This window comes from Callorhinus ursinus, unplaced genomic scaffold, assembly GCF_003265705.2.
Source record: "Callorhinus ursinus isolate GAN/ISIS: 27379988/994484 unplaced genomic scaffold, GSC_fseal_2.0 scaffold1, whole genome shotgun sequence".
NCBI classification, from domain to species: domain Eukaryota; kingdom Metazoa; phylum Chordata; class Mammalia; order Carnivora; family Otariidae; genus Callorhinus; species Callorhinus ursinus.
Window position 1 is genome coordinate 39,452,323 of NW_027397063.1, and position 15,342 is coordinate 39,467,664.

The 15,342-nt window shown below is 38.1% G+C and overlaps 1 protein-coding gene across 10 annotated transcripts in view; it reads right to left on the bottom strand.

Moving 5' to 3' along the window:
- Positions 1-15,342, bottom strand: part of ABI3BP (ABI family member 3 binding protein) — a 238,011-nt gene that overhangs the window by 3,832 nt on the left and 218,837 nt on the right. For all 10 annotated transcript variants that reach the window (XM_073892683.1, XM_073892688.1, XM_073892686.1 and 7 more), the window contains 2 exons: positions 826-905; positions 53-82 (listed from right to left, as the gene is read on the bottom strand). In XM_073892683.1, coding sequence (XP_073748784.1) covers positions 53-82; positions 826-905 — 110 coding nt within the window. The remainder of the gene's footprint in view (positions 1-52; positions 83-825; positions 906-15,342) is intronic.

Consider the following 15,342-nt stretch of genomic DNA (forward strand, 5'->3'; position numbering starts at 1 on the left):
GAATCAGTTTAGAAAAGCATGTAGTTGTGTTCATGCTGAGACAGGTACTTACCAGAAACTGGCTCGCTCACTCTTGGGTCCGCTAAGAAATAGCAAACAGAGAGTCAGATGTTACTTTAGGTAAGTAAGCCCAGTGTGCCAATGGCATAGGGAAGAAGATGGATGCTTACGGTTAAGTCTGACTTGCAGAGTGGTACACTCTTGCTAAAGACTGAATTTGAAAGTGTATTTTGTTTTAGAATTATTTTCCATTGAACAGTCTCCTGCCAGGTACTCAGCTTTATCTTTTGGAATCTTTGTTGCTCTTCAGGCTCTCACTCCATTTTAAGGCTTCCTCTTTCAGACTCAGAAACTATTGGTGGTAAAATCACCAATATGCCATGAAGTACAGTTGGTTTAAAAATGACACAAATAATGCTGTGAGTACAGATGTCTCTTTTAAAGGAATTGGAGTGTACAAGGTCAGCAAATTGCACAGCTGCTCATCAAAAACCTACCAAATGAATTCCCTTTCTGGACGTCCTATGACTGTGTCTGATATTTTGATTCTAGGCATTGATTCTAAGCATACATACAGAGGAGCATTCATTCACTAGTTTTTTGAGTATACTGATAAGTTTTTATCTTTTAAACTGATATGCCTTTTTTTCTGACATCAAAAGAAATGAGAAAAGATGTATGTAGTTTCCTTAAGGCTACCTTTACCAATTTGCTTTTTCAAAATTCAAGAAACGCTTTATTTATAAACTGTTTATTTAGCTGGGTTTCAAAGAAGCTTCTTAGGCAAAACATTGTGGCCCTTTACATTACTGTTGATGTGATTACCTGATTCAGTACTGAATGCCACTGTGTTGCTGGGTGGGCCTTCTCCAAGTGGGTTTTTGGGTTTCACCTGGAATTCATAGCTGTGTAGGAGAGAAATATTTTTTTGTTTTAAATTGTAATATATTCTCCAAGAGTAGGAAACAACCTTCCTTTGTTATACTGAAATCCTTCCTAATTCTATTTTGAAATCATGAGGACAGTGAGTACACATATATTTGAGAAGCAGCATGGGGAAATAAACTCTTTACTTTCCAAACACCTTGTCTAATGTTTTGTATAAGGATTAAGTTAATAAAAAAGATTGGAGTTTTTAAAAAGACAGCTAACTAGTAGAAACAACTAGGCAAGTTGGTAAGGAACATACAGGAAAGAGGTATGTGGTGGACCCAGGCTAATTCCAGCAACAAGGAGTGTTTCCTTCAAATGTTTTAGCTACTTAGCTTCTTAATGGAAAGGTTGCCTTTTATTTATTATCCCAACCCTGGGCATGGTGTCCGTCTTAGGCACTGTTTTTCCTTGTGGGGCTTGAACTACCTATGTCAGGATCACATGACAGAGGGGCATTTGGGAAAGTTTGTTTAACACGCAGATTTCTTGCTTCATCTTGGCTACTGAATCAATTTTTTGAGGGGGTCTAAGTAGGCATTTATAACAAGTTCCTGAGGTGAATCATATACCCACTGACATTTGAGAACTGCTAGGCTAAGCTAGGGGAACAGATGCACATGAAAGTATTTCTTTGCAAGGACTTCCTGTTTCTGTCTCCTGGAATTCTGGTGTTCTGTCCATCACAGGAAGCCACATCTCCACAATAGGGAAATGGTAGTATCACCATGAAGAGCATGGGCAAATACTGACTTGTCCTGTATAAAGCAGATTCATATAGGCTAGGCCTTAACTCTTAACATTAAAAAACAAAACACAAAATAAACCTAGATGCCTTGGCGTTCTAAGTATGTTTGAGTCTTAAGAATTATGCATTAACTCGCTATGCAATATGACACATTTCATTCATAGAATACTTAAACAGAGCAAATCCTCTTAAGAAATTCAGGAAGTGGGGCACCTGGGTGGCTCAGTCATTAAGCGTCTGCCTTCGGCTCAGGTCATGATCTCAAGGTCCTGGGATCAAGCCCTGCATTGGGCTCCCTGCCCGGCAGGAAGCCTGCTTCTCCCTCTCCCACTCCCCCTGCTTGTGTTCCCTCTCTCGCTGTGTCTCTCTCTGTCAAATAAATAAATAAAATCTTAAAAGAAAAAAAAAAAAGAAAGAAAAATTCAGGCATTAAAGCTGTTTGCATTTGCCTGAAACTAATAAGAGTTCTTTTCAACAGCAGACTTAGCAGGAAAATATTTTGAGTGTAAAATCAACTTGAGTCAGCTGATAGTATTTCGAGTCTCAAATTTGTACAAGGCTTTTGGGAGATAATTCCCATTTTTGAGAAGTTTGTAATTGAATAAGAATGCAGAACACATAAAAGATGGAAATACGTTTTATAAATGAGTGAAAAACAGAAGGAAGACAGCTCCATTTGAAGTAACAGCTTTCTGGAGCTCCAGGAAATCAGATTCTTGACTACTGAAGCATTGCATTACAATACAGCTAGAATCTAAGATGACAGATTCTGGCATTACAACAAAGGCAACCACTGTTTGCTATATATCAGACACATTAATTGTACATATATAAAGTAATACAACACACACATAAATGCTACAAGATCAGAATTACCCTATTTTTTGGTTAAGAACAATGAGACTCTTAATCATTGTACTATTACTGTCTGCTTTTGCAAACTGCAATGAGGATTAAAGCTTCCAGGGTTTTTAGTGAGACTACACATCAAAGCATTTTGTAAACTTAATCAACTGATATTAGGTGCCATTATCACTTGCAATAACAATGCTGATAGAAAACCATGTCACTCATTTAAATAAATTGCATGCACATAAGATATTTGGGCATGGAACATTTTCTAAAGATTAAATTCTTGCTCAGAGGCCTGAGGACCTTAAAAAAACACACACACCATTATGGTGAATGGAAACTGGAAAAAAGAAATTACAAGCATCTGGACCTTGATTTAAGCGGGCAGTGCATTCCACATTCCAGGCCATTGCCAAAAACCCTGTGCTTGGGCCAAGTCTGATTGCTGGAATCATCTCTATGTCTTTTCATTTCACTGTTTAATTTAGACTTCAGCTCCCCAGATGTTCATATGCTACTTTTAATGTTTTCTTGCCAACACTTTATGATACTTGACAAGTTTTGAAGAAACCATTTAAAACTAAGTCTAATTAACAGTAGGGAAACTAAAAGGCCTACATTGTTGGGTGATCAAACCCTACACAAAGGATATATTTGAAGTGGCAAAATCTTTCTCAGCACATTCTATCACGAGATTTAGAACACTCAAGGTCTAAGAGCAATGTCTCAGAAAATACTGATTTCACATAGGGAATAAGCATAGGATGCTATTAAAAGTTTTCATAAAGGATGTTTTTTTTTAATATTTTATTTATTTATTTGAGAGAGAGAGCACAAGAGGGGGGAGGGCCAGAGGGAGAAGCAGACTCCCTGCTGAGCAGGGAGCCCAATGCGGGACTCGATCCCGGGACTCCAGGATCATGACCTGAGCTGAAGGCAGTCGCTTAACCAACTGAGCCACCCAGGCGCCCCAAAGATGTTATTTTTGAATGTAGAACAAAACATTGAATAGAAGTTTTGGAAGATCAAGTTATACAAATACTAGGACAAAAACTCAGATGAAAAATAAGCAAAAATAAGGAAATCTGATTGTTCTAGGGAATATAACACCTAACTAGTAGATTCCAGAGGGAGAGATGGGGAAAAGGGGCACAATTATCCCAGAAAGTAATTTCTCAGAGTTGAAAAACATGGGTTTCCAGATTTAAAAGCTCTATATCCTCAGCAAAAGTTAAAAAAAGAAAAAAGACTAACCAAAGCAGACAAGTTGAAAAATTTTAGAGCACTGGGATAAAGACAAGATCTTAAAAGTTTGAGAAGAAAATTGGTCCCATTGAAAGGATCCAGACTCAGAATAACATTTGACTTCTTAGCGCTGGAAGTTAGAAAACAATGAACAGGGGCACCTGGGTGGCTCAGTCGGTTAAGCGTCTTTTGATTTCAGCTCAGGTCATGATCTCAGGGTTGTGAGACTGAGCCCCACGTTAGGCTTTGCACTCAGTGTGGAGTCTGCTTGTCCCTCTCCCTCTGGTCCTCCCCCTGGCTTCCCCCTATCTATCTCTAAAATAAATACTCAAAACAAAACAAAACAAAAAAACCAAAACAAAACAGTCGAACAATACCTTCAAAAGTCTTAATTTTATTCTAAAATCTGTGTCTGCCTAAACAACAGTATCAGGAAAACAAGGATATTTCTGGACATATAAGAACTCAAAAATATTATCTTCCATATAATAATCTATTCTGAAGATGTATTTCTCAAGGAATGCCACAAAGGAAGGGAGTAAAATTAGACAAAGGTTATAGGAGATAGGGGCAAAAGGATGGTGACGGAGTCTAGGAGATAGTGCCATAAACAAACACATGGAACAAAGAAATGATGTATTTTGCCTTCTTGAGAAATGGTCAGTCTAGAAATATGGATTTAATTAACAGAAGGAATAGTGAAAATAATTGAAAATGCAAGAGAGTTGACTAAGATGGTGAAATAGAAGGCTCCTGAGCACCTCTCCTCCCACAGGCAAATCATATATACAGCTGCACATGGAGTAGTTCTCTCTGAAAGATCTAGAAACTAGCCAAGCAGCTCATACACATTGGGCAAATGAAAGAATTCCCACATTGAAACGGGTAGGAAGGGCTGAGACACACTCTTGCCATAAACCCTGCTCCTGGCACAGTATCGTATAATTGGGAGCAAATTCCCGACTCCTAGCTTCTCCATGAGGAGCAAAGGGTTTAGACCTCACATCTAGTACCCCAACTTTTAAGACTCCCACCTGAGGGATGAGGCCCATAAACACCTAGTTCTAAAAGCCAATAGGGCTTCCATTCACAAGTCCCACAGGACTGTAGCCAAGAAGCAGTTCTTAACCAGCTAAACCACCAGGACTCAGGACAGAGGGAATAGGCAAAACTATCCATATACCAGTCTTCCCCAGAAGAGGTTTATTTGCATACTTTAAAAGCTGCTGATGAACATAGGGGAAGGGAAGGAAAAATAAAATAAGATAAAAACAGAGAGGGAGGCAAGCCATAAGAGACTCTTAACTATAGGGAAACAAACTCAGGTTTGCTGGAGGGGAGGTGGGGGGGGATGGGGTAATTGGGTGAAGGACATTAGAAGGGGACTTGATGTAATGAGCAGTGGGTGTAATATGCAATTGATGAATCACTAAATTCTACTCCTGAAACTAAGAATACACTTTATGTTAACTAAATAGAACTTATATTAAAAAAAATTTTAAAAACCTGCTATCTGAGGGTGAGCCTTCTAATTATAACATATATGTACTGGCTGGCTGCAATCTTCACCAGAGACGGAAACTGGTGGACGCCTTTCTTGTCCCCTCCCTCCAGCCTGCTGCAACAGTAAAACTAAGTCACCAGTGTCTCCCTGCAAGGAGTGTACAAATGTCTGGCACCCCAGCTTTTGGAGCTGCTGTTCAAGGGATGTCCCCTGTTGCCTGGCTCTGAGAACCAATGGGGCTTGCATCCTTGAGTCCCATAATCCTGTAGCACACAAAGCAGTTTTTAACAGGTACAGGAGCACTCCTACTGGCTATATCCTGGGCCTAGCACAGAGAGAGCAGGCAAAAATGCCCATCTTCCAGTGTCTCTCTGGAGGGGGGATTAAGTACATAGTATCCTAGCTGCTCTCTGAGGGTCCAGTTTATATTAGCCTGCATCCAGGTGCTGATTGCAATTCTCACCTTTGGGACAATGATGGGTTTTGGAGCACCCTCAGCTATGGGGAGCCACTAACAATGAAGCAGGTGGCTGGAACAACCTCAGAGGTTTGAGGGACAACTAGGAACTTGGGCTGGCCTGATTCAAGAGATCCATTTCCTACACAAGATCATTCTATCAAGACTGGGAGAGGTGGCTGTTTTATCTAATGTGCAGAAATGAACAAAGAATCAAGGAAATTGAAGAAACAGAGGAATATGTTCCAAACAAAAACAAGGAAAATCTACAGAAACAGATCTCAATGAAATAGATAGTGCTTTACCTGTGAATTCAAAGTAATAGTCATAAAGATGCTTACCAAGGTCAAGAGACAAATGCATGAACACAGCGAGAATTTCAACAAAGAGAAACTATTTAAAAAATACCAAACAGAGGGCACCTGGGTGGCTCAGTTGGTGCCTTCGGCTCGGGTCATGATCCTGGAGTCCTGGATTGAGTCCCGCATTGGGCTCCCTGCTGAGCGAGGAGCCTGCTTCTCCCTCTAACCCTCCCCCCTCTCATGTACTCTCTCTTTCTCGCTCTCTCAAATAAATAAATAAATCTTAAAAAAAAAAATACCAAACAGAGATCACTTAGCTGAAGAATACAATAACTGAACTGAAAAATTCATTAGCGGAGTTCAACAGCAGACTAGGTGAAGTGGGCCAAAGGATCAACAAACTTGAAGACAGGGCAGAGGAAGCCAAATCTAATCATCTAATCAGAGGAACCAAAAGACAAAAGAATGAAAATGAGTGAAAATAGCTAAGAGACATATGGGACACCATCAAATAGACCAAGATAGGCATTACAGGGATCCCAGAAGGAGGAGAGAGAAAAGGGCAGAAAGCGCATGTAAAGAAATTTACTGGCTAAAAACTTCCTTAACCTGGGGGAAAGAAACAGACATCCAGATCCAGGAAGTCCAAGGAGTTCCATATAGGATAATCTAAAGATATCCACACTGAGACACATTATAATTAAACTGTCAAAAGTCCGAGACAAAGAATCTAAAAGAAGCAAGAGAAAAGCACCTTATTTCATACAAAGGAATTTCCATAATACTACCAGCAGATTTTTCAGCAGGAACATTCAGGCCAGAAGAGAGTGGACCTGATATATTCAACATGCTAAAGTTAAAACAAACAAACTACCCAGCAAAAATGTCCTTCAGAATTGAAGGAGAGGTAAAGAGTTTCCCAAACAAAAGCTGAGAATTCATCACCACTACACTGGCCTTACAAGAAATGTTAGAGAGTTCTGGCTGAAACTAAAGGATACCAATTAGTCACAAGAAAACATATAAAAGTATAAAACTCACTGGTAAAGATAAATGCATAGTTATATTCAGAATATTCTAATGTGATCATGGTGGGGCAAATCACTTATAACTCTCATGTGAAGGTTAAAATAGGAAAGTATTAAAAATAACTATGCTGCAACAATTTGTTAATGATAACAACAATGTAAAAAAAGTAAATTGTGATATCAAAAACAATGTGGAGGGGAGAGTGTAAAAATGTAGAGCTTTTGTATGTGTTTGAAGTTGTTGTTATTAGCTTAAAATAGACTCATAAATGGTCTAAGCCTCATGGTAACAAAAACAATAACCTATAGTAGATACACAGAAGATAAAGAGAAAGCAATCAAGGCAAACCTCTACAGAAAATCATCAAATCACAAGGGAAGAGAGCAAAAGAGGAAATAAAGGAACAAAAGAATTACAAAACAACAGAAAACAATGAACAAAATAGCCATACTAAGTCCAAACCTACCAATAATGACTTTAAATGTCAATAGGCGAAATTCTCCAATCCAAGTAGAGAGAGTGGCTTAATGGACAAAAAACAAGAACCGAGTAAATGCTGCTTATAAGAGACTCACTTCAGCTTTAAGGACACACATAGACTGAAAGTGAAGGGGTGGAAAAAGACACACCATTCAGATGGAAAGCAAAGGAAGCAGGGGTACCATCCACACAGAAAATAATAATGAAACATTGGACTTAAACAATACCTTGGACTGGAAAGATCTAACAGACATTTACAGAACATTCCATCTGAATACATATTCTTAAGCACACATGTAACATTCTTTGGGATGGATATATTTTGGGCCACAAAACAAGTCTTGAAAAACTAAAGAAAACAAATCATATCAAGCATTTTTTTTCTAACCCTCATGGTGAGAAGCTAGAAACTACACGAAGAAAACTGGAAAATTCACAAATATGTGGAGTTTAAACAACATGCTCCTGAACAACCAATAGGTCCAAGAAGAAACCAAAAGAGTAATCAAAAATATCTTGAGACAAATGAAAATGGAAATAAATCAAAACTTATGAGATGCAGCAAAAGCAATATGAAAAGGGAAATAATGATAAATACATAAAGAAAAAAAGATATCAAATAAACAACCTAACTTTACAGCTCAAAGAACTACAAAAAGAACAAACTAAGCCCAAAGTTGTTAGAAGAAAGGGAATAACAAAGATCAGAATAGAAATAAATGAAATAAGAGACCAGAAAAACAACAGAAAGATCAATGAGGCTAAGAGCTGGTTTTCCAAAAGATAAACAAAATTGACAAAACTGTAGAGTAGTTAAGAAAAAAGACTCAAATAAAATCAGAAATGAAAGAAAAGACATTACAACTGATCCCCCCCAAAATAAGAGACTACTATAATATAGTTATATTATATATAATATATAGTTTATATGTAGTATATAGTATATAGAATATAGTATATAGTATATATAACTATAATAATATAGTTATATTCCAACAAATTGCATAATGTAGAAAAAAATGGATACATTCCTAGAAACATACAACCTACCAAGACTGAATGATAAAGAAATAGATAATCCAAACAGAACATGATCAAGTGGGATTCAGTCCAGGGATACGAAGATGGTTCAACATCCACAAATCAATCAATGTGATATACCACCTCAACAAGATGAGGTATAATCTATGCGATCTCAGTAGATGCAGAAAAGCATTAGATGAAATTCAACATACTTTCATGACAAAAACTCTCAACAAAGTGGTATGGAGGCAACATATCTACATAATAAAGGCCATAAATGACAAGCCCACAGCTAACATCATATTCAACAGTGAAATGCTGAAACTTTACCCTCTCAATCAGGAAAAAGACAAGGATGCCCACTCTCGCCACTTTTATTTGACATAATACTGGAAATCCTAGCCAGAACAATTAGGCAAAAAAACAAATACTGGCATCCAAATCAGAAAGGAACAAGTACAAATATCTCTATTTGTGGATGACATGGTATTATATATGGAGAACCCTAAAGACTCTACCAAAACACTGTTAGAATAAACAAATTTGGTCAAGTTGTAGGGTACAAAATCCGTATACAAAAATCAGTTGTGTTTTTATATACCAACAATGAACTTTCAGAAAGAGAAATTAAGAAAACAACCCCATTTATAATAGCATCAAAAAGCATAAAATACTTAGGAATAAATTTATCCAAGGAGGTAAGAGATCTGCACACTGAAAACTCTAAGAAATATGAAAGGAATTGAGGAAAACACACATGGAAAGATATTCCATGTTAATGGATTAGAAGAATTAATATTGTTAAATTTCCCTGCTTTCCAAAGAAATCTATAGTTTCAGTGCATTTTTCTATCAAAATTTCAAAGGCATCACAAAAATACAAGAATGAATCCTGTAATTTGTATGGAACCACAGAAGACCCACAATGGCCCAAGCAATCTTGAAAAAGAACAGAGCTGAAGGCATCATGATCCTGGATTTCCAACTATATTACAAAGCTTTAGTAACCAAAAAAAGAGTATGGTATTGGCATAAAAACAGATACATAAATCCCAATGGAACATAAAAGCACAGAAATAAACTCACCCATATACGGTGAATTTATGACAAAGGAGACAATTGGGGAAAAGGACAGTCTCTTCAAATAAATGGTGTTGGGAAAACTGGACAGCTACGTGCAAGAGAAAGAAACTGGACCACTGTCTAATACCATACACAAAATTAACTCAAAATGGATTATATACTTGAATATAAGATCTGCAACCACAAAACTAATGGAAGAACACATAGGGGGTAATCTCCTTGGCCTCAGACTCGGCAATAATTTTTTTTGATTTGATACCAAAAATAAAGGCAACAGAAGGTAAAATAAGTGGGACTACATAAAACTAAAAGGCTTCTGCACAGCAAAGGAAACCATCAACACAAAGAAAAGACAACCTATAGAATGGGAGAAAATATTTGTAAAACATGTATGTGTTAAGGGTCTAATATAAAAATATATAGGGAACATATGCAACTCAGTAGCAAAAAAGTACCTGAATTAAAAAATGGGCAACAGACTTAAATAGACATTTTTTCCAAAGAAGATATACAGATGGCCAACAGATACATGAAGGACATCACTAGTTGTCTGGGAGAGGCAAATCAAAAGCACAACGAAGTATCATCTCACACCTGTTAGGCTATCTATTAACAAAAAGACAAGAGGCTAACAGATGCTGGTGAGGATGTGGAGTAATGGGAATGCTTGCATGGTATCCCTTATATGTTCAATCTCAAAAAAAGTCAAACTCACAGAAATAGAGTAGAAAAGTGGTTTCCAGGGCCTGGGGGAAATAGATCTTGGTCAAAGGGAACAAACTTTCAGTTATAAGATGAATGAGATCTGAGGATCTAATGTGTAATATGGTGACTACAGTTGATAACATTGCATTGTATGATTGAAATGTGCTGAGAGTAGACTTTAAAATTTCTCACCCTCAAACCCCATATATGTAAGTATACAAGGTGGATGGTTCTGTTAATTAACCGTTGGGGGGGGGGATCATTTCACAATGTGTATGTTTATCAAATCATCATGTTGTATATACTTTAAATATCTTACAGTTTGGTCAATTATATCATGATAAAGCTGAAAAAATTGAAAATGGTTGCTTCTGGGAAGCAGAATTTCGGAAGAGGAATGAACGCCTTTGTAGCATGTGACTTTTAAAGCCATATACATATATTTCAGATAAAAACGAAAATTAAATTTGGGGCAGCTGGCTGGCTCAGTCGATTAAGTGCTGACTCTTGATTTGGGCTCAGGTCATGATTTCAGGGTTGTGAGGTCAGGCTCTGCACTAAGCATGGAGTCTGCTTAAGATTCTCTCTCTCCCCGACTCTCTCTGCCCCTCCCCTCTCTCGTGCTCTCTCTCTCAAAAAAAAAAAAAAGGAAAATTAAATTTTAAAAAGCCATTTATAAAGACCCATTTCATCAAAACCAGTATCTAAATGGAGTACAGTCCGGATGATGACTGTAATCAAGCCTCTGGATCTCCAAGGGCAAGCCAAGTGAATAACAGCACTGGCAGAATGCCATGTCAGGTTCTGCCCCGGTGGGAATAGATCCAAACAAAACCAATCGTCCTGAGCCTCCCTCTCAGGAGGCAGCAAGGTGCTGTGGCTAAGTTCATGGGCTATGGAGCCACAAAGACCTGGGTTCACAGCTCACTAATATGTGACTTTAAGGTAAGTTCCTTAAACTCTGTGAGCCTCAATTTTTTCATATATAAAAAGGAGGATAATGTTATTTAAGGGTATAAAAATACCTTTTGAGTTTTTTTGTGAGGAAGAAATGAGATAACACATATAAAAGCAAGGTGCCTGGTACATAGTAAGTGATTATAAATATTCTCCAGTATTAAACTTATATCTCTAGAAAATTTTTTAAAAGGTGATTTTTATTATTGGGGAACTTTACAAACACTGCCATAGAACTCGGAAGGCAGAACTCTTCTATATCTACATACTTGCTTTTGGGGTTGTAAAGTTTATAATAAGGATATAGCCAGTGAGTTATTGGGAGGAACAAAAATTCAGCAGATGAATCTTTCTGCCTGCCATCAAAATAGCTTCATAGGTTAAGAAAAACAGGATCAAAAAGTTCTAAAATTTCAATAAAGAGCCTAGAAAGTGCTAAAACATTATTCCAGAAGAGTGGGATAATAAAGGGTAGAGTTTGAGAACAACTGTGAAAATCAGCATAAGAATTAAATACCAAATCATAGAAAAGTGAAAAACCAGGGTTACAAACAGTAAGATCTGTAGTTCATGGTCAAAACTGTCAGAGATGGGGACACTCCAACCTGTAGGATCAAATCTGAACTAACCTTCAGGTTTGGTTAGGGTGGAGACTTTTTTCTGTTATTTCCTGCCTTCCCTTCCTTTGTTTCTCTCTATAACTGTTTCCCTCTATTTTTGCCGATAATAGAGCTAAGTTATAGTGTTCATTATTTGATGAATTTTTACTTATATACTCCCATTGATTTTAAAAAGTTGGTTTTCACCAACAGAAGTCTCAAACTTCAAGCAACCTGCTTTTATATAGAAAGGCCACCCTGTAACTGCTTGTTGGTCTGACTGGTTTGGTTAGCTAATTTTACCCTGATGTAGTCTTGAAATATTTGAACCCTATTCAGGTAGGGCTTCAGTCAGGGGGAGAGAAACAGAAGAGGAGGATATGAAAAATGAGTAATGGGCCCTCCAAGAGGGAAAGAGAAATCCAATCAATCAGTTCTCCAGGCATTTCTGGATACCTGCCACATGTAGACCTTGTATTGACCTGGGAATACAGATAAGGAGCAAAAGGGCAGAGCTGCAGGGACACTTATTAGAGGATAAAATAAGTCCTGATCAGGGCCAGAGGGCAGAGGAGCAGGGCAACAACAGGTGCCCGGTATCATCAACCAGCTGCCCAGCATGTCCTCAGGGACCTTCTTGTATCTCCCATTTCTATGGGGACAAGAAATTCCAGATCTGGGCGGCACTCCAAGTCTATAGTGATGCTATGTGTTTCTGGCACCCCCCTCCACCCCATACTAGGGAATTCTAAGTGAAAAGTAATGAAAAGGATATATTCATGTGAAAGAATAATTGCTCTTTTTATAGACTAGTGGAGTTCCATGCTCTTAGCTATACTTTCGCCAGAAGAAAAGTTGCAAAACTGATCAATCCCCTAAATTTCTTTCTTCTTTAATGATCAAGCAATTGCCCTGCTACCCACACCTACAAGGAAACTCAATAAAGTGCCTAATGCTCTGGTAGCTTATTTCACTCCTTTCTACAAAGCCCATGAGAAAAGATGTTGAAAAGTTAATACAGAATCTGCAGAGACCAGACTTTCACAAAAACACTATGAATAAGGGAATAATGGCTATTCCACATGCCTGCTTTGTTCAGCTAGAATTATAGTTTATGAGAAGTTGCTGCCTCTATTCCAGTGTACTTTTAGTGCCAAGATTTTATTAAATCAAACAACATAAACAATAGTCCCAAACTGTCTTTGCTGTCAGCTATAGGAAACTTCAGTTTGTATTAGTTTTAGAGGAAGAACTGTTCTCCAGAAACCTGCCAGGCTACAGAGGACAGTGGAAGTACTTGAATATGTTAAGTGAACTTGATTTATATCTTAATTACCAGACAGAATACATTTTCCATAGGAAATTGCTGGGCCACATGTGTATCTGGCACACACAACGGATTCTTCAGTTTTTTAGGCAAGTTAGGAGAGAAGGGCTCATGTGCAGGGATTATGGGGCTTCTTGTTTGTTTTTTTTTTTCTACATAGCAATTGTGTGTGTCCAGCTATATAGTCCAACCTGTTCATCAGGAAGAACCTAGCCTATCAATGGATTATCCAAATGTGTGCTAGAAATAGTCTGAAAACAAATTGTAGACCACAGATATAGATTCAAAGAAAAATGGTTTATCAGGACAATTCTACCTGCTGTAAGACTTAACCCAGATTTGGGGTTTATTTTCAGTTCCAGTTTCCCACTGATTCTGTGATGTCTTTGGATGTCATAAGACTGTATCATTTTAGAAGTGGGACAGACTTTGAGATCAATTCGTTACTCCAAACTGCCTGTCCCCTTAAGCAGCGGTACAAGACTTATTATTTGACAGATACTTTATCAGTTCTTCTGTTCACGGAACTAAAAATCATCATAGTGGTCTTTGCACACAAAGTGGTTGGCTGCAGATAAGAGAGGCTCTTCTTAGTATTTTTCTTTTTCTTTCAGCTCAACAAGAGCCACACACTGAGGTTTCATGGGGGAAATAAATGGAAAATAAATATTGGGGAGTGGGCTAGTCGGGTACTGATTCAACATATCGATATTTTCTTTGTATTTTAGGGGTAGGGGGTGAGAGAGGGGTCATGGAAAGAAAGAGATGGAGTTGTGGCATAGTGTGCTTCTGTTAGCTCATCTTTCCTGCTTCATCTGACTAAAACAGTTATGACTCCACACCATAGCCCCTCTTCCCCGAGCAGAGATATGAATGACCAAAGCCCACCGTAGCTGCAAGCATTTGTTGGCAAGGCTGGGGTAGTCCCTACTGTGTCACCTTTGGTACTGCAGCCAGGTGCCCCAGAGCAGCCATGGGGCTCCACTCTCTATAGACGGAAACATCTCACACTGGTGTGTAGCCAAACTCTCCTGCAGCAAGACAGCTGCTGGCTGGTCCCTCCCTGTGGGCATTTTTTTTGAGCTTCTGCAGAGGAAATAAAAACCTGGCAACATCATAACAACAGGCAGGGAGAAAGTTAACACAGTCCACTGTGCTTTTGGTTCTAGGCTATTTGGAATTTTTAACCTACAAAGCTCTGGAGATTTATTTTCTCTGCATTGATTCTTTTGGGTTAAATGTCGCCAAACTCTACTCCTCCCATTCCGGTGTGTAACAAATGGTCAGTAATTACCACCTTTTCTCAGATCTCATGTTTTTCAGTCGAGAGGAACAATGGAAAATGCTACTGAAATAAATTATACACATGTGTCTTCTGAAATTGGAACACAGCTACAGTAATTCTTTCCAAAGTTATTATCTCCTAGGTTTTCAGATAGGGAATTCCAGAACCTCACGGAGGGGTGGTGGTGGTGGTGTGGCGGTGGTGGTAGATTTTAACAACTATAATTCAAAGTTTGCCTATTGGGAATACAATTTTCCCCAGGCACTGAAATGTGACTAAAGTCATTCTTTATAGGTAATAAAAACAACCTGGTGACTGCATCCTGTACATACTTCCTCTTTATTTTATAATGTGTCTTTTATTAGCAATTAATGGTTGGGGCAGAAAAGATATAATGGAAAGAAATCTTGCCTTAACAACATAAGATAGTATGGAAAAAGCTTGCATAAAAAAAAAAAAACAAGAAAAAGCCAACAAACCTATACTTGGCACTTATAATTTTATTATTCTGACTGTAACCCTGTCAGTAGTAACTCAGAGGACTACTTGTAATTCACCCAAGTCACACACGTGGCCTTAATCTGAAAGAACAATACTGTTTGTTGTTGCTCATTCTTTTCTTGACAATCTGTTCCATTCAATTATATCCTTTACCATCAACATCTAGTCTCATTCTGTGAGGTTTTCTCTCCTCTTTTAAACTGCAAGACTTCAGTGTAGGTCCACGTGATCTTGTACGCTGTCTTTCCATGCTTTCCAGCTGTTTCATGGGTATTACTTTTGTTTCCCCAGGTGTTTCTAGGCTTCAGAAATCTC